This window comes from Ursus maritimus, unplaced genomic scaffold, assembly GCF_017311325.1.
Source record: "Ursus maritimus isolate PB19 unplaced genomic scaffold, ASM1731132v1 scaffold_34, whole genome shotgun sequence".
Taxonomy (NCBI): Eukaryota; Metazoa; Chordata; class Mammalia; order Carnivora; family Ursidae; genus Ursus; species Ursus maritimus.
In genome coordinates, this window is record NW_024426008.1 from 5,821,634 (window position 1) to 5,846,239 (window position 24,606).

The following is a 24,606-nucleotide window of genomic DNA, read 5'->3' on the forward strand; positions in this document are numbered from 1 at the left end:
CATTTCTCCAAACGTCTCAGATAACCTTAAACGTCCATGTGGCCTCCGGATGGGCCAGTAATTTAGCACAAGAGGCCAGCCTAGGATATGGGGTTGTGGGGGACCCGCCAACCCGTGTCACAGCCTGGGGGTGATTCAGCCCCCCAGCACCAGAACGGGCGCCATCAGGTTCGTCGCGGCCCAGGAACCCGGATGCGGAGCGTCGCCGAGGGCATCTTGCCCACATTTCGCCCACTGGGGAGAGGAGAGGGGCGGGAGTCGAGGGAGGGCAACACCATACAGCGCTTGGAGTCATCGCGACCCGGGCCACGGCGGGGAGTCGCAGTACCACGTGCCCGAAGGGAGGGTGGAAACCTGCACAAAATGGCGGAGCGGCACGCCTGGACCGGAGGGAGCGCAATTGCCGGCGGACTCCCACCGGACCCCCAGAGCCAGTTTCCGGACCTTCGGAACCGGAAACGGGTCCCAGGCGCGCGCCCGGGCGAGAGTGGGCGGGGCCGCTCTCCCGGAAGTGCCTCCGGTCTTGGCCGGGCGCACGGCCCCGCGGCCTCGGCGGTTTGGCAGCGTTGCGAGGTGGAGGAACAGAACCCGGAAGTCGGCCGCGCAGTCGGGTTTCAGTGCGGCTCGGGGAGGGCGGGACCCTGTGAGGGCAGCGATCCCACGGTGGGTAGGGAGGGAGCGCTGCAGAGAGACCCGCGCCCTTGCCCCGCCCCGAGAGGGAAGCGAGTTTGGCCAGCCCGCGGGTGAAAGCGCGGCTCACCGGTCCCAAAGGGAGGGGCGGGATGGACGGGCCCCTAACTCCCAGGGAGTCCGCAAAATTCATTGCAGAGAAGAGCCGGGACGTGTTCATAGACGGCGGAGGAGTGCGGAGGGTGGCCGAGCTGCTGCTCGCCAAGGCCTCGGGGCCCGAGCTGCACCTGGGGGGCTGGAAGGCCCTTCACGAGCTGAATCCCCGGGCGGCCGACGAGGCCGCGGTCAACTGGGTATTCGTGACAGACACGCTCAACTTCTCCTTCTGGTCGGAGCACGACGAGCACAAATGTCTGGTGGGGTACCGGGGGAAAACGTACAGCGGGTACTGGTCCCTGTGCGCCGCGCTCAACAGAGCCCTCGACGAAGGTTGGTGCCTTCTCCCGGTCAGACCCAGCAAACGGCCTGCGAGGCCCCGGTGTCCCGGGAGGGTCCCGAGGAACGAGTCGGGAAGTGGCATACGTGTTAATAAGGCGAACTTGAAGTTCTTCATTGCTTAAAAGTGTGAGAAGGGGCTGGCGTTAAGTGTTCAGTGAGAAATGATCCTAATGTTTATCATCGTAGCAGCTAAGTATAAAAGTTTTCTAAAGAACGCCACTTTGATGACATCTGCAGAACAAAGGGACAAGTATAACACATTTTAGGCAGTCAAAGGACGTCTGATGTAATATAACAATTGCTAGAAACGGATGAATAAGTACAGACGACTAAGTAGAAAATGAAGGGTATGCTTCTGATTTTTTAATTCTTCACCCACTTTTAGTGCATTCCTGTAACACTCATTTGCAAGGGTCTGATAAATAAAAAGTATGACGTTGTTCCTCTGCATTTTCTTTTTTCCCTAAGGGATACCTATAACCAGTGCTTCCTACTATGCCACCGTGACCCTGGATCAGGTTCAGCATATATTCCGTTCTGACACGGACGTTCCCATGCCTTTGATCGAGGAGAGGCATCGGATTCTTAATGAAACCGGGAAGATTCTGCTTGAGAAGTTCGAAGGCTCTTTTCTTAATTGCGTCCGAAAAAGTGAAAAAAGTGCACAGAAGTTAATGCACCTGGTAGTTGAAAGCTTTCCTTCTTACAGAGATGTGACTCAGTTTGAGGTGAGCTGCTTCTGTTGGGGATTTTAGAATTCTTAACTATTTTCTCATAGTTAACTTTTTACTTCCAGAACTCCTTTTGGGAATAAAAACTTAAGTTTTGAAGTTCCTGCCTTGTGGACAAGGAACAGTAACAAAATTGTTTAGTGTTTCAAAGACATTACTTCTCTTAGTTTTGTAATTAATGTATTTCCTTTATTTTGTTCTTTTTTTCTTTGTCCTTTTAAAATGTTTTTCAAACCTACAAAACACTGAATTTTCAGTATGATGCTACTCAGGGACAATGAGGTCCTTTTACAACTTCAAAAAATTTACTTTATTGGATGAAAATCAATGTATTTCTAAATTCTCTAATAAAAAGTATCTTTTTGAGGCTCTAATATATATATATATACATATATATATATACACACACACACACACACGAAATACTTGAACAGCGTTATTTTCTTTTTTTTAAACACATGTACTTTTAAAATGGTAAACATTTAGGATACCTTACCCTGTGCACCTCGGTTCTGTTTTTGTAAAATTCTTTTAGAATTCGTTATCATTGTGTGTTTTAACCGTGACAAAGAATTGAAAGCAACTTCAGAGAAATCACGTAATATAAATCTATTGAATAAGTTTATGAATGCTTAAATCATATTGAAATTTTAAAGCTACCCTTTTGAAATCACAGTTCAACAACTAACAAAAATTACCAATAATATTGTTTAAATCGCTCTTTATGATTTACAAGGTGTTTGCATGTACACTCTCATTAGATCCGCAGAAGAGCTCCGTGGGACCTAAGGACAAAGATCATTATTGTCCTGTTTGCAGACCAGGAACCAAAGTCTAAAGAGAAAGGTTAACTGGTTTATCTTAGGTCATTTAGTCAGGAAATAAATAGCTAGCTTTTCAGTTCCTTAAAGTGAGAGATGCCTGATTATGTATGTTAAGATTATTTTATTTTATTTTTTAAAAGATTCTATTCATTTGAGAGCAAGTGAGCATGAGCAGGGGGGAGAGGCAGAGGAAGAAGCAGACTCCCCACTGAGCAAGGAGCCAGATGTGAGGCTGTATCCCAGGCCTGAAGATCATGACCTGAGCCAAAGGCAGATGCTTAACCATCTGAGCCACCCAGGTGCTAAGATTCTTTTAATTGCAAGTGACAGACACAAAACTAGAAAAACCTTAAGCAAAATGAAGAATTTGGGAATAGGAACATGTAGGATCAAGGACTCATTGCCGTCAGGATTCAGTGTCTTCTCTTTGCTTCTCTTGGCTCCATATTTCTCGTGACTGCAGACTAGTTTTCTCCATGAAGTAGAGGATGAAGTAGAAGATGTTCATGAATTTTGCATCTTATTGCTTCAACGACAGGGCGGGGGGCGGGGGGGGGGGGTANACACCCTCTCAGGTACCGTTCTAAAATTCCTAGCCAAACACTGATCAGATGGATTGGCAGGGAGTATGACCAATGAAGTGTGGCTGCAGGGGTTGTGGGTGGGGCAGAGGCAGTTCCTAGGAAAGAGGCCCTAGGCCCCTGCTGAATTTCATTTTGTTCTGACTACCGTTTTGCTAGTGCAGATGTTACTTTGAGATTTATATTTGTCTTTAAAGTATGTCATGTCAGCCTTTTTTAAAGAAATTGTGGATTAAGTTCCTTGGTTCATCATTCAGGCCATCTAAGTGTAGTGTATAAAAAAATCAAGCTGCTATTCATGTGGCTAAGAATCCATGTATTCCAGAATCAACATTGGTTGTAGCAGAAGAGCTGAGCGTAAATTTAGGATGCCTTCAGGATGGAATAAAAGTCATGACATCGTGTAGTTTGTTTGCTTTGAAGTAGTCCTGAGTTTTTGTTTTTGTGGAAGAGAGAGTAAACTTTTTTTGTAGTTGATAATACCAATTTAGTAAGCAATTTGCTGAGTTTCTATTTTATTACAGCACAGTGCTTTTGATTTGCTTTGCTGAAAAGTTCTATTTTTAAAAACTGCCAGGATATAGATTCATTTTAAGGCTGATATATTTCTAAATGAATATTAGTACTTGAACCATTTCCCATCAGTACTCATTTCTAAAAACATTCTTGTAGAGAAATCCCCAAAATGTAACAAAAATCATACTTAAGGATTCTGACACTTTCTTAAAGGAGTATTATATTTTTTCATTTATTTTTTTCCAAAAAATTATCATTAGTTACCCAAAAGAAACATATTTCCTATGATTCCTAATATAGTACTGAGCACATAGTGGGTGCTCACTTAATGTTTTGATTAGTCAATTTACAGTTATCTTTCCATATTCATTTAAAAGATATGTAAATAATAAGGGGTGGCCTGACTGGCTTATTCCGTGGAGCATGCGACTCATCTTGAGGTTGTAAATTCAAGCCCTATGTTGGGTTTAAAAATAAAATATTTTTAAATAAAATTAAATAAAATATACATAAATGAAATACTTTGGGCAATTAACTCCAAATCAAGATGAATTCTGAGGCTTTTTAGGACTGCTTTTGAAATTGAGACGGTGTTAAAATAAAGCATATGTTTTTTGTTTTTGTTTTAAGATTTGTTTATTTTAGAGAGCAGGAAGGTGGGCAGGGGCAGAGAGAGAGGGCAATAAGCAGACTCCCTGCTGAGCAGGGAGCCCTGCCTGGGGCTCGATTCCAGCACCCCGAGATCCTGACCTGAGCCAAAACCAAGAGTCAGATGCTTAACTGACTGAGTCACCCAGGTGCCCCATTAAAAAGTAATAGTAATAATAATTCTCTCACAGCACAATTTTTTTTTCATAGTACCATTTTTTTTTTTTTAAGATTTTATTTATTTATGTGACAGAGAGACAGCCAGCGAGAGAGGGAACACAGCAGTGGAGTGGGAGAGGAAGAAGCAGGCTCATAGCAGAGGAGCCTGATGTGGGGCTCGATCCCAGAACGCCGGGATCACGCCCTGAGCCGAAGGCAGACGCTTAACGACTGCGCTACCCAGGCGCCCCAATAGTACCATTTTTTAAAAAGATTTTTAATTCATTTATTTGAGAGAGAGAAAGCACAACTGGGTTACGAGGCAGAGGGAGAAGCAGACTCCTGACCTAGCAGGGAGCCCAACATGGGGCTTAATCCCGAGACCCCGGGACCATGACCCGAGCTGAAGGCAGACACTTAACCGACTAAGCCACCCAGGCGCCCCCACAGTACCATTTTTAATGACTTCGCAGTATTCCACTATATATGGATGTACAATTTCATAATTATTTGCCCAACTATCTTACTGCAGTAATTGTGTTTGATACACATTTATTTTTTAAATTGAATTTTATGTCATGTTGTTTTTAGTTTTATGTGATAATAAGCAATATTGCACAATCATTTAACACTTGTAATTATTTTCTTAGAATGGAATCATGGTAGTGGAATTGCTGAGTCAGCATGGCCTGGAATTTTTTTTTTTTTTCAGGCTTGTAATACATAAAAATGCTAACGGTTCTCCAGAAAGATGATTATGAAGGTGTCAGCAGCAGCATAGGCGAGTGCTCTTTTCCCAGCCCTTTCATAACATGCTGATGGTATTGGTTGCTGTGTTTTTTAATATTTAACAAGTTGCATAAAATAGTCATAATTGTTTTTAATGTATATTTATTTACTGAGATTATCACTTGTGTTATTTATTTTTATTTTTTAATTAATTATTATTATTTTTTTGGTGGGCAGCAAAGCAAGGTTTATTGAGCGATAGCAAAGTGATAGTACAAAGCTCCCAAGGAGGGAGGGGACCCAAGAGGGTTGCCTATCACTCGTTTTTAAACATTATAAACAAATTGATAAAATTAGAAAATTTTAATTCGAACAGATTTTGGATCAGGGATTTCCCAACCTGGTTGTACTCCAGAATCAGTCAGGAAGCTTTAAAATTCAGATATATTTCCAAAGCAACTCTGACTTAGAAGATAGAGTAACAATGTAAAAGTCCTAATGAAGAAATCAGCTTCCCTCAGGCTATTGTCTTCACTCTGACATACTGATAAATGTGCGTGAAAAACGTGGTCTTTTTTGATACTTTAATCAATAACATTTTAGGTTTCTCTTAAGCATTTGTAGCTCTTGACCTTTCTAATTTGTTCATGATAAATTTGTTGAAGAAAATCAACTCATGGTCATGGGTTTTTTTCATTGATAATAATTGTTTTATAAAGGTACTATTTTGAAAATATTTTATTCAGCAAGCAATATGGAACATGAAGGGAATTGTTATTTTGGGATTTGCTGGTATTTTCAGTGATATCAGTTAATATTTTAGAGATGAAGAATTTGATTACTAAAATCATTTGATTACTAAAACTATATCAGCTTGTTAAGAAAATGTTTTATAGATGACTTGAATTTATTTTTAGACTCCTCACTTAAATCTTATTTTTTGTTTTGTGTTTTTCAAGGGTATTATAATCTAATCTTTGTGATATACTAGTTGGCTACCATGGAAACAGTGGTCATGATGTGACAATTTATGTTTTGTAAGATGCTAGCACTGATTTTGTTACATAAGTCTGGTTCCTGTATTCTTCCCGTTTGATCTATGGATCTAATTAAAAATAGGAGATGATAGCTTCTATCTATTACAGTAAACAATGTAATAATTGTGTTTGATATACAATTTTATTTTTTATATTAAGTTTTATGTCTTACTCTTTAATACACTAGACTCGAATATAAACCCAGTTACCATATGTAATTTCCAGTCCAACAATTGTCAGGTTGTCATATTTTGATAGGTTTGGGGATAGTTTGATGTAGGGATAGTTTTTTTTTAAGGTTTTATTTATTTGAGAGAGAGAGAGAGAGCGCGCCCGTGCGTGAGCTGGAGTGCGGGGAGGGGCAGAGGGACTAGCAGACTCCCCGCTGAATACAGAGCCTGGGATCATGACCTGAGCCAAAGTCAGACACTTAACTGACTGAGCCACCCAGGCGCCCCTAGGAATACTTAATGGTGATTTGTTCCCCCCAGCACTGTAATTTATAGACTTTACATCATGTCAAAAAATGAGCATATGTGTTTGCTCCGGAAAAGAAGATACTGAATTTCTTAAAGGTGGTCTTAGGCAGTTTACTTAGTAAAAGTAGTTCAGGTTGATTGCAATAGGTACACCTTAAGGTTAGGCAATATTACGTTATTTCTCATTAGGACAGAGTATCTTTGGAGTTTTGTTTTAGTAAATAAAGGAATCTTTGTTATCATCTTAAGGAATTTTCACATGGAGCCTTTCCTTGAAGGATTTAATTTCATTTTTTATTTAATTACTTATGTCATTTACTTACTAAAACATTTCTCCATGGTGGTCAGGATAAATTTTGGGAGCCAGTAATACTGGTTATTCTCCTCTAGCAGACAAGCAGCTATAAAAGATGATTTGAGATTATTACCTTTGGGATTAGGATTAGGATTAGATTGTCATTATGTGTCTATCCATAGTTTATGCTGATCTGTGTTTGTAGTTTTATAGAGAATTTTTGAGTTAAATTATAACCTGCTATCCTATAATGCTTGGTTAAATTTGTTTCTTCCTTGTATAAATATAATTGGAAGTTTATTTTGTTCTGTGGGCTTACATATTGATTTTGACCATTTCCAAAAAGGTAGACTTGATAAATTCTGGCTGTTGACCAGGTATGTCTTTACCTCTGAAGTACGTTTATCATATTATCTGAAAGGCGACAGTTAAAAATTGAATGTTGTGTTTCTCTTCAGAGATGAGTTTAAGGATGTTTGTTTTCTTCTTTATACTCTTCTGCATTTTATACAATTAATGTGAATTATGTTGCAATCAGAAAAATTTAAGAAGCTTCCTAAAGGAATACTGTCTAGTCATTACAAAGAATAAGCGGGTGGGTTATAGTGACACAGAAATATATATATATATATATATGAGGTAGTGTCATTGGAAAAGAACACTAAATAATACCACAATTACCACAATTACCACAATTGTATTTTATGTGCCTTGAAAAATATAGGAAGTAAATTCGGAGTGAAAGAGATAATTTAATGTTATTAGACTCCCTTTTTTTCTATAAAAGGTCCATAAATTCTACCAACACTAAAATTATTGCACCCTTGAGAAATGTTTTCAGTGTGTGCCCTTTTTTTATAGCATACATAAAAGCTATCGGATACCCAGGTAACATTTATATTCTCTTCATTCATCAGGGGAAAAGAATTTCTTTCTACAAACGGGCCCAAATCCTCGTGGCAGATACGTGGAGTGTGTTAGAGGGGAAAGGAGACGGCTGCTTTGACGACATCTCCAGTATCACCATGTTTGCTGACTATAGATTACCTCAGGTTCTTGTTCACCTGGGAGCCCTGAAATACTCCAAGGAACTACTGGAAAAGCTTCTCAAAGGTTTGCCAGCTTAATGAAGACATTCTTTATTATACTATCAATTGTGGTTGAGTCTCTGTCTCATTTCTTTCACAGAAGTTCTCCTTTCCTTAAAAACAAAAACACTGTTTATTGTTAAAAGCACATGTAAGGAAAAATGCAGGGGCAACTGAAGTAAGAGAAAATTGCTTTTTGTTGTTGTTTACTATAGAATGTAGAAAATTACACTATTTATTTATTTTTTTAAAAGATTTTATTTATTTATTCGACAGAGATAGAGACAGCCAGCGAGAGAGGGAACACAAGCAGGGGGAGTGGGAGAGGAAGAAGCAGGCTCATAGCGGAGGAGCCTGATGTGGGGCTCGATCCCATAACGCCGGGATCACGCCCTGAGCCGAAGGCAGACGCTCAACCGCTGTGCCACCCAGGCACCCCGGAAATTACACTATTTAGTCATGATAGTTTCAGAGCCTCAAAATAAAATGAAACCAAAGTTTCTTAACCTGAAGGTGTGTGATGGCCGCTAGGTCCCTCAGGGTGGCATTTGAAGAGTGTAAATTAAGCAGTGAAGAGCACACTACACTATGGTGTCAAAGGTGGCCTGAGAGATAGGTAACATGCAGTGGGTTTCAAGTCAGGGGGCTCCAGGGTCTGCCACGGGGTTACCTTGCACGAGTCACTTGCTTTCCTAGGCTCACTTATTTCCCATGAGTGGATTCAGTTATTGATTCTCAAGAGCAGGAGCCTTGTTATAATAGCTGAGCATAGAAAATTATGTTTGTGTGAAAATTAGCTTTTTAAAAAAAGTTTTTGTTTAAATTCTAATTAGTTAACAGAGTGTAATATTGGTTTCAGGAGTAGAATTTAATGATTAGCTTTTTGTTTTTAAACATGTCTTTATATAAGAAAAATAATTACATAATTTTCACATTAGTTTCTCTCTTTTGGGTGCAGTATTTTCAGCTATTTTTTTCTTTATTTTTAGAAGCAAGTAGGGTTTCTTTGTGTTTTTTGTTTTTTTGTTTTTAAGATTTTATTTATCTATTTGAGAGAGAGAGTGAGTGTGTGCACACAGCAAGGGAAGGGGCAGAGGAAGGGGGAGAAGCAGTCTCCCCGCTGAGCCAGGAGCCCGATGTGGGGCTCAATGTGGGGCTCAATCCCAGGACCCTGGGACCATGACCTGAGCCAAACGCAGACGCTTAACCGACTGAGCCACCTACGTGCCCCCAAAACAAGTAGTTTTTATGACTGAATAGTTTTCTCTTGTGAAATAGGTTTCGGTCACCCAAATAAGAATAACACAGAATATAAAGATACCATTATTGCTGTGGTTGCTTCTAACTAGTTTTTATGCTGCCTTGGGCAATCCATTTTGTCCCTCTGTTTCTTCATTTGAAAAGTAAGCTGTCTTCTGTTGTAATGCTCATGTCCCGGATCATTAATTGTTGGATACCTTAAACATTTCAGCATCCGGGGCTTCTTTTCCACATAGCCATATGCAGCCGATCTTTTTTGGCCGGTGTACGCTGCTTGTTCCTGTCCGTAAACATTCTCTTGCCTGGCTTCCCTCACCCAAATTTTCTTTTTTTCCAGTTCAAATCCTACACGTCCCCGAGGGCTTGGCAAATGCCACCTCCTCCACACAGCTTTTTTCCAGCTTTCCATGATTTGTGCCTCTTCTCCTTCTGAATGTAGCGCCCAGTTGTCTCTGCTACTGTGAGGAAAACCCTGCTGAGAAGGGAGCTTGCAGCCCAGCTGTACAGAGGGGTCTGAGTTTTCTCCTGCCGTCCATGGCAATTGCAGAGGCCCCTTTCCAGATGTCCAGCGGCAGCTGTTGTTACTGCCTCTGTTATGTCCAGAGTGTGAACTCATTTCTTTGCCTCTTAGTTTATTTAAGCAAAGTTGGATTTTCTTTTTTCAGAAAGTACTTCACTAGCACACTAGAGAAGCAGAAAGTATAAACGTAAAGTAGTACACACAAGTATAGCACACTAATTTTGAAAAACTATTTTAAGTGGGGACGCCTTGGTGGTTCAGTTGCTTAAGTGGCTGCCTTCAGCTCGGGTCATGATCCCAAGGATCGAATCCCGCATCAGGCTCCTTGATCAGTGGGGAGCCTGCTTCTCCCGCTGCCTGCTGCTCGCCCTGCTTGTGCGTGCTCGCTCGCGCTCTCTCTCTCTGACAAATAAACAAAAATAAAATCTTTAAAAAAAATTCTAAAGTGGGGCGCCTGGGTGGCACAGTCGTTAAAGCGTCTGCCTTCGGCTCAGGGCGTGATCCCGGCGTTCCGGGATCGAGTCCCACATCGGGCTCCTCCACTGGGAGTCTGCTTCTTCCTCTCTCACTCGCTTGCTGTGTTCCCTCTCTCGCTGGCTGTCTCTATCTCTGTCACATAAATAAATAAAATCTTTAAAAAAAAAATTCTAAAGTGAAATCTAGAACCAGGTAGCTCGACTAGATGAGCTAGAACCTTCCTTAACTGATGCACTACACTTATATATATTTTTTTTCCTCTCTCCTCTTCTGAATATCTGCAGGTTAGCCCTTGGAAGACCTACCCAGATTTCTGTCCATTTTATCTTTTTTTTAGTGCAGTGGTAAATACAGTCTTTTCACTTTATTTTAGTATGAATTTACTTTTTTTTTCTGTCCATTTTATGTTTAACCCATCTCTTCACCAAAGGTGTATTTTTTAGCCAATTATAAATACTGCCAATACAGTTTGGCTAAATTTAGATTCTTCACTGTGATTCTAGGGCTGACACCAGTCATGGTATTTAAGGCCCACCCTAATCCAGTATGACCTTATCTTACCTTGATTACATCTGCAAAGATCCTATTAACAAGTAAGGCCACATTCACAGGTACCAGGAGTTAGGACTTAAATGTGACTTTTTCGAGGACACAGTTCAATACTACAGTTACTTACTGGGTGGAGGGGACAGAAGTAATGCTATTTAAGATACCAGGTGACAGCGGAACCTAGTGGGGCTGGGACATTGTCCTACTTTTCAGTGGATCACAGGGCGTCTTAGGTACTGTGAAGCTCTGTGAAAGGGTGCAGATTGGTGGCCAGAGGCCAAATACAACCTGCAGGTGTGTTTTGTTTGGCCAGGCCAGTGTTTTAAGCACTTTTAGTTACTTACTAACCCTTGACAATTATGAGATTTCACATAACAATCAGACCTTTTTTTAAAATTTTTATTTCTTTAAAGATTTTATTTATTCGACAGAGATAGAGACAGCCAGCGAGAGAGGGAACACAAGCAGGGGAGTGGGAGAGGAAGAAGCAGGCTCATAGCGGAGGAGCCTGACGTGGGGCTCGATCCACAACGCCAGGATCACGCCCTGAGCCGAAGGCAGACGCTTAACCGCTGTGCCACCCAGGCGCCTCAGACCTTTTTTTTTTTAAAGTAGGCTCCACGCCCAACATGGGGCTTGAACTTACAACCCTGAAATCAAGAGTCGCATGCTCTACCAACTGAGCCAGCCAGGCGCCCCAAAAATCAAACTTTCTGACTTGGCTTGTAAAAGGGGAGAAATATGGGAACACTGGGTCTACCGTTAGACCAGGCAGCACACATTCTGTAGCTGACGACAGCTTGCTGACGAAGGCTGCGGCGCTCCCTTACCCTGGCTCCCTGATCTTTATGGGCAGTTGAGTTGAAGAGCCCAATTCTAGTCTCAGTGGCAAAGCACAGCCAGTGCCCATCTTGCAGGATCAGCTACACCGGGGAGGTGGGCATTGAAGAGACTGCGGGGCCTGTGGCGCTCTCAGCTACAGATTCAGGGAGGGCTTGACTGAAGGATCCTGAATCCAAAGAACAGTGGTGGCCTCCCTTGCTCAGGTTAACAACTTTGATTTCCTAGGTTCTCCTGATGCGCTTAGGATGTACCTAAGACAGTGTTCAGTTTTCAAGCGAGAAAGGGAGGTATTGTTTATTTGGCCCCTTGGAGTCCTGCAAATTTTGCAATGTTTTTTTTCCTGGCATCAGATCCAATTGTAAATCCTTTGTTTTCAAGAATTTAATAATCTTGCTGTCATATTTTTAAATTTCCGGTCACCCCATGTTCATTTAGCAGCTGTTTATCAGGGAGCTGGTATGTGCAAGGTGCTCCGCCACCTCCCAGGAACATTGTCGCAGGCCAGACACGGCCCCTGCCCTTGTGGAAGGTGCGATTGTAAATTCATGCCTGAGTTTCGAAGTGGTTTAAATCAAGTCTGAGTCGATTTTATGTCACTGATGCTCGGTACTTCTTGCTCTGTTTTCTTCCCCCTTGCAGGAGAAATGCTCTCATACGGGGATAGGCAAGAGGTGGAAATCAGAGGGTGCTCACTTTGGTGTGTTGAACTGATCCGGGATTGTCTTCTGGAGCTTATTGAAAACAAGGGTGAAAAAACTAGCGGGGAGATCAATTCCGTCCTTCTGGATTATTACTTGTGGGACTACGCCCGCGACCACAGGGAAGATATGAAGGGTATTCCCTTTCATCACACGCGCTGCATATATTATTGATCCAAAGTGCAAACGGATCCGAAGAAAACTTGCATTTTTGTCTCACATAAGCATTTGTACAGTTTTGCCTTGATAGTAAGAGAATGTAGTAGACGTCACAGCAACAAGGAACGTGATTACCCAGTCTCATTTAAAAACTGTCTCCTGACCTGCTCTGTATCCCCGACTTTGTCCTTTGTCTGCTTGTTGACTTTTGATTAGATTTTCCCTTTCTGCGGGCACATGACAGGAATAATGAAGGAACTGTAATGCTCTCTTTAAATCTCACATCTCTTAAAATTAATCATGCCTTATAATGCAATTAGTCATCAGTGATGATATTTCATAAGTTCAATTGGTATCTTTTCTCAAGATGTAGTAATTTCTTACATACCTTAATCCTTTGATATGGGGGGTAGGGTCTGAATGAATGCTGCGTCTTTTGTACAAATCAATCTTGACAGCTTATTTTTATTGGTATTGACAAGAGGTTTTGTACATCGTGATTTTCAGTTTAGGAAACCTATCTAATATTCCTTTTTTTTTTTCCAGTGTAACTGTATTGAAATTGAATAAAGGTTTTAAATTTTTTTCTTAAACCTGGGATGGATTATTTTATTAAAATAGAATTTACCACATATAATTTAAAAAGATTTACAGTGAAGGGCACCTGGGTGGCTCAGTCGGTTAAGCATCCTAACTCTTGATCTCAGCTCAGGTCTTGATCTCAGGGTTCTGAGTTTAAGCCCTGCTGTTGGGCTCCACGCTGGGTGTAGAACCTACTTAAAAAAAAAAAAAAGTTTTAAGTGAATTTGATTATTTGCTTTATGTTGCAGAAATTTCGTTACCTACGAAGCACTCATTTCCCACCTTCACCCCCACCTTCCTTCTAACATAATCTTGATTTTTGTTAGCCACCACCTTGTCAGCTCACTGTGACTTTGTGCGAATGAAAAGGCATCCTTTCCCCAAGCACTTTACTGCCATCTGCTGAAAATTTGTCCCACCTTGTGCACTGCACAACTAGCACCACCGTAAGTACTGCTTTGTATTTATCCCTCCCCTTTGTGACTCAGGGAAGGTGATCCACCTTCATCTCGAAAGATAGACCAAATTAATATGTTTAATGGTGATAATCCTGTTCTCCACCCGTGATTGCTTTAGTAATGGGTATATAATCTCCTGGCCAGTGACACTGGAGGGGAAGTCGGCTGGGGGAAGCTTCTGGAAAAAGGTTTCTTCACTTTGAAGAGAGAGGTAGAGGAGAAGGTCCTTCTTCCTCTGAGCCATGTTCTGTCTGAACGTGATGCCTGAAGCTGTTAGCAGCCCTTGTGTGGAGCCAGCGCCCGGCTGTTCCTGTCCTGCTGCCCCTGTCCCAGCTGCGGACCTCATTCCTGGGCTGATAAACACATTACCTGATTGCCACCATTTTCAATGAGTCTCCTGTAACTTATAGTAGAAAGCATCAAAACTAATAGTTTGCAATTTAATCTGCTTTCAGGAGACTCCTGCCGCCCTCCTGCCTCTCTCCCTCTCCTACCTACTCCTGTCCCCTACCTTCCCCTTCCTCTTTTTTCTCTCTTCTTCCTCCTCTCACTTCTCCCTCTTCTCTCCCCTCTCTCGTTCCTCCTTCAGTCTCAGCCAGCTCTGGGCTTCCTGTTTTCCTAATCCATCATGGAAGGACAGGGAAGTTGGTCCAGTGGTGCTCTTTTGTGTCCAAGACACAGCTGTCTTTTCTCTTGTGCCACTGAGCATAGCTTGGACTCATGACCCCAAAGGGAGTTATAATCTGGGGAGCAGGACTGAAGAAGCAATGAAGCTGAAGAGGGCAGGGGCTGCCAGGAAGGTTCTAGCAGCTACGACATGTGTTTTTGCTTTCATGTCACTAACTAGAACTTAGTCACATGACCACAACTAACTGTCAGGGAGGGCAGGAAAGTAGTCTCTCTTGCAGGCATTGGGTAACCAGCTAAACTATGTACGAAGTATGGATGGATACTGGCAAATGGCAAGTTTTCACCACCATGCATGGATTTTATGATTTTCATACCTGTTAACAAGCTAAGAATTTATGACTTTTTTAAAGATTTCATTTATTTGAGAGAAAGAGAGAGACCACGAGAGGGTGGAGGGTCAGAGGGAGAAGCAGAATCCCCAATGAGCAGGGAGCCTGACATGGGGCTTGATCCTGGGACTCCAGGATCATGACCTGAGCCAAAGGCAGACGCTTAACCAACTGAGCCAGCCAGGCGCCCCCAGGCTAAGAATTTAAATAACATTTCACCTCATGCTTTTAACAGCTGATGATCATTTTGCAGACCTATTATCTCATTGGGGATATTTAAACAAAGAGCTTGGGGCGCCTGGGTGGCTCAGTCAGTTGAGCGTCTGCCTTCAGCTCAGATCATGATCCCGGGTCCTGAGATTGAGCCCCACATTGAGCTCCACATCTGGCTCCCTGCTCAGCAGAGGGTCGGCTTCTCCCTCTCCCTCTGCCCCTCACCCCTGCTCATGCTCTCTCTCTTTCTCAAATAAATAAATAAAAATCTTTTTAAAAAATAAAAATAAACAAAGAGCCCAATCTGGTGGCCTGCGGTTGGCTGGCCTGTCTTCAGGCAGTGCCCTTGGTTCCCGAGGCTACGAAACACCACCACGTGAACAACTACCTGATAGGGAGATGAGCCGTGGACAAAAACTTGATTGGGTGACAGGCTCATGCAGGGTTAATCAGATTAAAACAGCCCACACCAAAGAGCCCATAAAACCCATGTCAACCTTCTCGGGGCCCCTCCAGCCTCGGGAGCTCTGTACTATCGCTCAATAAACTTCGCTTTGCTGCCCACCACTCTTCATCTGGTCTACCTCTTCATTCTTCAAAGCGGTGTGACCAAGAATTGGCACTAAGGGAAAAGAAATCCTGCAACATTAGTTATTCCTTTGTGGCTCAATTTCCTTTAACAAAGCTTTTGCTCTGTAACAAGTTCAAAAACATTTTGGCTTTTTTTTTTTTTTTTCATATTTCATTAATTCTTCGGTGGCTGCCTGGCTGCCCGATGATTCGCCTCCCTCTATAAACTCAAGTACGTTAGCCATGAGGCCAAGTCCATGCCCTCTGACCGAAGCAAACAGGTTGGGTGAATGACTTGTCGTTTCCTGCGGTGTCTGAGTAAGAGGATGATTTGGGGGAGGCTCTAAGGATGCAGCGCTCTCTCTAGATCGGATGCTGTCAGAAAACAGGGCAATCGATCTTTGGCTCTCTCAGTAAATCTTATCTATAAAGAGGGGGGCTAGAGCAAGGAAAAAGTGGAAGCCATTCAGCAGATGCCACTCATTTTAGCCAAGATAGAAGGTTGTTTGGTACTGTGCGTGTGGCACAGAGCCTTGTTTTTTTTCTGTGCTTGGACAACAGTATCAAGCAGCCTCGTGTCATTTCACTTTATCACGGTCTTGACGTGGGTATTCCGTGAGACTCTCTCCAACAGGAGCACAGCATGCAGCGCTGTGAGGGCGGCCCGGCTTTCCCAGGGGCTGCGCTTGTTCCTTTCACCACCTTTACCTTCCCCCTGACTAGCCCTGCAGAAATGAATAGATTTCCTTCGATTTGATTCGGAAATCATTTATCGAGCTCCTTCACCGTGCTCCCTCCCCGAAGCTGAATGGGTCATGGTTTAACGGTCTGGCTGGGGAGGTACAGGCTGAACGAACCACAGTAAGTGATGTGGGTCTCAGCCTTGAGGCAACTTCGCCTTCTTCTTCCTGGTGAGTCTGGGACCCGTCTCTCTCAGGGTACTTCGATCACCGTTTCCCTTTTTGTTTTTAACTTCGGTTTTTGATTCTCAGCTGTTAGGTGGATGCCATTGTCTGACACAAAACCTGCTCAAGTAAGGAAGTTGATCTTGTTCAGCGCATTGCACCGGGAAGATCGCCTCAGATCCAAGGGTTAGAGTCTCTTGGCAGGCTGGTGGTGCCTCAGCGTTTTCTAGGGAGGAGTAGACACGTTACGAGTGGGGGGACTTAAGGTGGGCTTGTTTTGCAGTCAGAAGGCTCACCTCACTGAACGAGATTTCCCCGTGTTTATCTCCCTGTCTAGCTGGGTTCAGGGGGACAGATGGTTCTAATCTCAGCTAATCATTAACAACACAAAGAATGAGGGATTGGAGAGGCGGTGTCTGGCTGTGTTAGCAGGTTTAAGCAACAGGGGAGAGATCTGTGTTGGGCCTTGTCACAGGTGAATAAGGGAGACATGAGAAAGAGTCAACAGTTAGTCTTATTTAAGTCGCTTAGAGAAGGGTGATCCTTTTGGATAGACTGTTTCCCAGAACATAAAAGGGGGGGGGGGATTTCAGAAAACAAAAGGTTGGAGAGATTTCTTAATGTTATTGTTTTCTGGAAGTACAGAACTCAGATAAAGTTGAACATTATCACCATCAACCCTTTCTTGTGCTTGGGTATTGGCTGGAAACAAAGTAGGCCGTCATGGCCTAAGCAACATTTTTATTTGCTCATTTATTTTATTTGCTACCAAACCATGGGAGGTAATGACTCTCAAAGTAAGGAAGTCTAGAATTGTGAGTTCTCTACAGTATAAAATGTCTAGAGTTAAGATCCAAGGTTCTGGGTTCCCCTCAGGGGAATCGCCATACACTCACTGCCTTAGTTCTGTTGTCAACTTTTGAACAAATCAGTTAAAATCTCTGTGCCTGTTTAATTTACATATGACATGGGATAATTGAGCTCTTACTTTTTAGTTCTGGTTCCTTTTTAAATAATTTTATGGAATGAAAGAATGCCTCAAACCACTTATAGGATGAGGTAGGATGAGACTGCGGTGGTTAATTTTATGTCATGTTGGCTAGGCTACGGTGCCCAGTTTTTGGTCAAACACCAGTCTAGATGTTGCTGTGCAGATATTTTAGATGTGATTGACATTTATAATCAATAGAGGAGGAAGGCAGCTACACTCTATTAAATGGGTGGGCTTCATCCAATCAGGTGAAGGCCTTAAGAGCAAAAACTGAGGTTTTCAGAAGAAGACACAACGCTACCACAAGACTGAAACATAGAAACCCTGCCTCAGTTCCCCACTTGCTGGTGTGCAGATTTTATTTTTTAATTTTTTCTTTTAGAGGGAGAGAGTGTGGGATGCGTGAGCACTTGATGGGGTACGGTGGGGAGGAAGGGCAGAGGGAGAGAGAGAACTTTAAACAGGCTCTACACCCAGCATAAGCACGATGTGGGGCTCGATCTCACAACGCTGAGATTGTGACCTGAGCCAAAATCAAGAGTCAAGATGTTAACCAATTGAGCCACCCAGAGACCTTTGGCCTGCAGGTTTTAGACTGAAGACTGTAACATCAATTCTTATCTGAATATCCAGTTTGCTAGCTTGCCCACGAGACTTTGGGCTTGCCAGCACCCAGCCCATTCTTTAAAATAAATCTCCCTTTCTCTCTCTCCAGATGGATTGATGGATAGACAAATAGATATAGATTATATATCTATGTCTATCTTTATCTCTATATATTCTATTGGTTCTGTTTCTCTGGAGAACCCTAATACAGGTATGAATAAGTAATGTGGCAAAATAACTCTTGTCTAACTCAAGAATATTGAATATAAAATAAAAAATTAATAAAGGGATGGTGGGACTAAATCATTTGCAAGATTTCTTTCATGTATAAAATTCACTGACTCAAGTCATTGGAAACTTGAAGAAATACGTTATTGTGGCATTCATCTAAGTTCCTCTTTTTCCTATAAACTACATTTCTTCTTTTCCTTTTCCTTTCTATTTTGATTTATCCCACTGGGTTTAGGATATTTTAGTTTCAAGTGAAAGAAATCCAACTGAAACTAGCTTAGTGAAAAAGGAAATGTAATGATAAAAAAAACAAAACCCCAAAACCTAGGGGCGCCTGGGTGGCTCAGTCGTTAAGCATCTGCCTTTGGCCCAGCGTTCTGGGATCGAGCCCCACATCAGGCTCCCTGCTGCGCTGGGAAGCCTGCTTCTTCCTCTCCCACTCCCCCTGCTTGTGTTCCCTCTCTCACTGGCTGTCTCTCTCTGTCAAATAAATAAATAAAATCTTTAAAAAAAAAACAACCCAAAAACCTAGATAAGTCCAGGGAAAGAGCTGGCCTTCACTATACCCAGTTATGGTCCAGGGATTAAAATGCACAAAGACCACATCTTGTATTTCTTTTTGCTCTGTTGGAAGACATCACTCTAATAGCTAGTGATTCCGGGCCACAAAGTGCACATCTTCGCCAGTAGTGCAGGCAAAAATCCGGGGCTTGGCTGACTTGCCTGGTTTGCGTCCCTGGTCCCTGTGGCCTGGGGCAAAGTCCAAGTGATTGGGCTACCAGGTGGGGCAGGGGCAGTTCTCGAAACAGAGAGGAGCTCTGCTTATAGAAAGGAAGAGGAATGGTAGGCAGCCCAAAACCTTGTCTTCTACACCTTTGGTAGATGGGGATCATTTCGAGTTGGGAACTGCTGAGAAAGAGCTAGGGAAAGGGTAGGGCTGCATTCTGAATTGATCCAAGGAAAGAACTAACCCAATTTCCTGTCTGGAGGTGGGAAAAAACTAATAACTCCCTTCCTTCACTATTTCGATTTTAATATTCTTGGGATAGACTAAGGATTGGTTGGCAGATGAATTAATTAGTATTCTTTGGTTGCAGGAATGGAATTCAATTATTAAGGCTCAATAACGTTGATGAAGCCTGAGTTAAAATGAAAAGAAATAATAGCTCCCAAAAGTGTTTAATAAGAAGTAGAGAAATACTTTGAGGTGAAAATGGTCTTTGGACGGCAAGTAAAAAATATAAAAACCTATGCGTTCATAATCACCCTGCCCCCACTCCAAAAGAAGAAACCCTATTGGTTGACTTTAGAGGTTGGTAGGGACCAGTTCATTATTCTCTTATTCAATGAATGAAAGCAAAAAAAATCACGCACCTATCCTGTCATTCCTAAATGCTGTACTATTTCCAGGATAACCTGATAGAAGGAAAGCTCTTCTTTATAAAACAATTCCAGCTAATAAATGTGAAAAGAATATTAAAAGTAGAACATTACCATTTTGGAAAACCTAATAAAATAATAGGTCCAGAAAATGATCATCAGTGTCTGTTAAAACCATTAGGCAAAATGTTCACGGGGAGCTTTTTAAATGGATGGATTAGGCTGAAGGCATCTGAACTCACTCATAATTTTAACGCTACAAGTGGGATATGCAGATATGCAGACACCATATGCCTCCTAGTGTGTTGCAATAGGAAGTACACAGTCCTGTGTATGAATTATTCTTGCCAGAAAAACCGAACCTGAATCTAATCAGGAATCTAGATCTAACTACTAGTTGTCAGGAAATGTAGGAAATCCAGGAAGAAGGTAAAGTGAAATGACAACAAAAAGACACGATTGCCAAATCTAAGAACGTGAGATGTTCTAAAGGACAAATGGTCACTGTTTCTCCAATAGATTGTTTTTTGTTTATTTGTTTGTTTGTTTTTTTAAAAGGCAGGAATTGGCAAGGATGTGGAGAAATGGGAACCCTTGAGCACTGTCGGTGGGAATGTAAATTGGCGCAGCCACTCTGGAAACAGTATGGCAGTTCCACAAAAAATTAAAAATAGGATTACTAAATGATCCAGCAATGATGCTTTTGGGTATATATCCAAAAAAATTGAAAGCAGGATCTTGAAGAGATATGTACACACCCTTGTTCATAGCAGCATTACTCACAATAGCCAAGAGCTGGAAACAACCTAAGTGTCCAATGAGAGATGAGTGGACAAGCAAAATGTGGTCTATCCATACATGGGAATATTACTCAGCCTTAAAAAGGAAGGACATTCTGACACATGCTACAACATGGATGAATCCTGAGAACCTCGAGTTGTTGTTTAGTGGGTGTAGAGTTTCAGTTTTGCAAAATAAAGAGAGTTCTGGGGATTGGTTGCCCAACAATGTGAATGTACTCAACACTACTGAACTGTACCCTTAAAAATGGTTAAGATGGAAAATTTCATGTAATGTGTATTTCACCACAAGTTTGAGAAAGGCAGAGGGTCACTGTTACTGATCAGGAGAGAATCAAAGGCCAGATCAACCAAATGCTACATGTGGACCACGTTTGGATCCTGATTTGAGCAAATAAACTGGTAGAGAGTGAGCGATGGAGAGCGATGCATTACGTAGAAAGCAGAGGCAGTGTTGACTTTGTCATCCGACACACACAGGCTGCAGGCTTGCCTCTGCCACTTACCTGCCATGTAACATGGATCAAATTACTTGTTTTCTGTTTTTAATTTTTTAATCTCTAAATACTTACTGAATTTCTGCAATGAGCTTAATATTTACTCTCGATAAAATTCTGACTTTGCTCAACAATGTGGACATAAACATAAATCAATAAAACATGGTGTCCGCTGATGCTGGAGAATTGATCAATGCAAGAGAATAAAGAACCCCTCAAATAAGCCCATGGATATGTGGGAATTTGTCCTATTTCATTGATTCTAAGACAATTTTTTTCACATTTCACTTCAACTTACATGAACTGTATGAACTTATATGAAATATATTTTCTTATTCAAGATAATCTGATTTGGGATTTCTATTACTTGTAACATCAAGCACACTAATGATAAACTTTTCAACAAAGTCTTTTTTTTTTTAAAGTAACCCAGAGTTGGTTTCTGTTCCTTGGAACCAAGACTAATTGATTCGACTATAAAAATGACCTTTAACCCAGTGTTGGTGATGGTTACCATTTTGGTGAATTTTGTTGAATATTTTTACTACCTTGTGTTTTTATGCAAATTTCTCCCCTGAATGAAATTGAAAAAATTATTGTCATTCTAGCTACCTAACAATTTTTGAGTAATTATTCCTATTTTCATACCCTACAACCTTATGAATTAGGAATGAGTTTTATCCCAATTCTTCAGGTGAAAAAACTTGATACTATTTTGTATCCTTATTTGTAAGCATTTTCCTATACTAACTTTTTGTAAATACGAGTTTCAATGAGTAGATAATATTTTATAAATGTACCATTAATTTATCAATCCCTTTCATTGAACATTTATGTAATTTCTAAGTTTTTGCTGTTACAAATAGTATAATAAACATTCATGCACATGATTTTTTTTTTTAAGATTTTATTTGAGAGAGACAGAAAGATTGGGAGAGGGGAGGGGCAGAGGGATGGGGGAAGCAGACTCCCTCCTGAGCAAGGAACCCTATGCAGGGCTCAATTCCAGGACCCCGGGATTATGACCTGAGCCGAAGTCAGACGCTTAACCAACTGAACCCAGGCACCCCAAGCATGTGATTCTTTGTCCATGTATCTATTTAGGATGACAAGAGGTGAGATTATGTATAAAAGTGACTCTTGCTAAATGCTTGTGGGTTACGTTATGAAAAGTTGCTGCCAACTTTACTGGTGAGAATGGCTTATTATTTTAATTTGCATTGCTTGGTTTATTAGTGAAGTAAAATGTCTTTGGCATGCAAGCCAGACTTCAGCTTTCTTCTAATCTTCTGCCTCCCAGGTCTACAGGGTCAATCTCTGGTTTTGTCCAGCACTAGACTGGACTTCCGGACTGGCATATCTTTAAGTTCCTACAAACAACCTCTGTCACAAATGCCTCAGTTAGCACCACAGACTTCACTGAAGATTTTGCTGGAGAAAGAGGAAGGGTTCACGTTGCACAGGTCTCAGCATGCAGCCTGAGGATCCCTGTTAGCCATTTCCGTTCTCCCTGGAATTCCCTTACCAGCTGTCTTCTCCCTCCCCTCTGATTCAACCTCTTCCCAACACCTTCCCCTCCCTCCATCTTAGTCATTTCTTTTCAAGAGCAGTCAAATAATTCTTCTCCTGGTCTCGTATGAGCAATATTTTGCTCTTTTCTGAAGCCCGGGTACCAACAAACTCAAATCTGGCTGTAAGCTCCAAAGTGTCTCCTCAGCAGAATTGTGTCTCTGTGCAGGGGTCTCTCATTCCAGCTACTAAAGGTAATATCTCATGGCTTTGAAAGCAGCCTTCAACTACCTCCATTTTGACCTCAAACTTTCTTCTTTTTTAAAAAAGATGTATTTATTTATTTTAGAGAGAGGTGAGGGGAGGGGCAGAGGGAGAGAGAGTCTTAAGCAGACTCTGGGCTTGAGGCTCGGAGCCCAGCTCCCAACATGGAGCCCCATGCGTGACTTGATCTCACAACCCTGAGATCAGGACCTGAGCCAAACCCACTGCACCACCCAGGTGCCCCACTGACCTCAAAGTTTCTAATGAAGTTCTTCTTTCCAGCTTATCTCTTTTAACTCAGGCAAAGGATCCTGTGGGCAAAGCATCTCCTGATGGGAACAAAAACTACCCCCTCAAACAGTGATGACTGCCCTGAGCCAGCAAGAGCCCATGTGACTGACCCCAAGACAATGGTTGCTTTGAGTTTCGCTGCCCACCTGCACATACCCTCCCACTTCTGCTGCACATATTCCTTATGTAAACTTGGAAGAATTTTCAGCACTTTGGAGACAGTCTTTGAGATGCTAGTCTGCTCTCTTTCCGGTGTTGGCCTCACTGAAATAAATTCCTTTCCTGTTTCGCCACCACTTGTCTCTCTGCCTTCAGATTTTGTCAGGAGCCAGTGGCCGAACCTGGTCTGTTTGGGACCCTACTTCTGAAAATAGCATGGTTCTGCAAAAACTTTTGTAAGTCAAAACGGTGTAAAGTGAAGAAGCAATTCTCATTAATTTTTATGCAAAAAAATTTGACCATTCCCAAACCCCAAAAATGACCTGTTGTAATTCTTTTCTGATACCTTAGGACACATCTTGCTAATAAATGCATAAAGTAAATCAAGATAAACTATGGATGCTCACAGACACATTCAAAAATATGGGGGCTTGATGCCCAGGGCAGAGTGTAGTTCTCCTGAAGGCGGTTGGTGGGGCCACTCTCCTTTCCCGGGGTGCCCACTGCCTCTGTAAGGGTTGGTTGCAAAACAAATGCTGAACCTTATTTTGGCTTTCACCTTTTATCATAAAAGCGAAAATCCTCTTCGGATTTCTTCCAGTTAGCAAAAAGAGGTAATAATGTAGGTCTTTCAGCCAAGAGGCATAGTGAGAACTTTTGAAAAGCAGGTGATGCCTGTAATTCAATTTAATAACTAAGCAGCTTCCCCCCCCCCACCTTCATTCCTAAGTTTCATGAGAGAGGGGATGCTTTTTGAAAGTTACTTAAAAAAATAAAAAGTCTCTTGGGAGAAAATGCTTGGATTGTGCTACTAAAAATGGCAGGCATGGAGGCATTTAAAACTAAATTGGAAAAGTTAAACACAGAATTTCCATATGACTTGGCAATCCCATTCCTAGGTCTATACCAAAAGAACTGAAAACAGATATTAAACAAATACTCCTACATGAAACTTCCTAACAGCATTATTTATATTAGCCAAAAAGTGGAAACAACCCACACGTCCATCAAATGATGAATTGTTAAATAAAATGTGGTATGCCCATACAATGGGATATTATTCAGCATCAAAAGGAATAAAATCACTGATACATGCTACAACATGGGTGGACTAGGAAAGCATTGTTTAGCAAAAGAAGCCAGACACAGAAGTCCACAAATTGTATGACTAGGTGAATCCAAAATGCCCCAAACAGGTCAATGGATACAGACAGAGAAAGCAGACCGGTGGTCGCCAGGGACTGCGGGAACGCGAGCGACTGTCCTGACACGGGGATTTCCTTTGGGTGATGACAGTGTTTCGGAAGCAGAGGTGATGTTGCACAACATTGTGAATATTAATGTATACCTTACAACGGTTTGATGTATGTTATACGAACTTTACTTCAATACAAATAAACGGGGGGGGGG

At 41.9% G+C, this 24,606-nt stretch overlaps 1 protein-coding gene across 1 annotated transcript; it reads left to right on the plus strand.

Moving 5' to 3' along the window:
* The first annotated feature begins 637 nt into the window (after positions 1–637).
* On the plus strand, positions 638–13,310 carry CUNH9orf64 (chromosome unknown C9orf64 homolog). Its single transcript, XM_008695802.2, has 4 exons — positions 638–1,119; positions 1,597–1,856; positions 8,045–8,240; positions 12,504–13,310. Exons 1-4 carry the CDS (start codon positions 783–785, stop codon positions 12,734–12,736), a joined length of 1,026 nt encoding a protein of 341 aa, XP_008694024.1. The 5' UTR covers positions 638–782; the 3' UTR covers positions 12,737–13,310.
* The last annotated feature ends 11,296 nt before the right edge of the window (positions 13,311–24,606 follow it).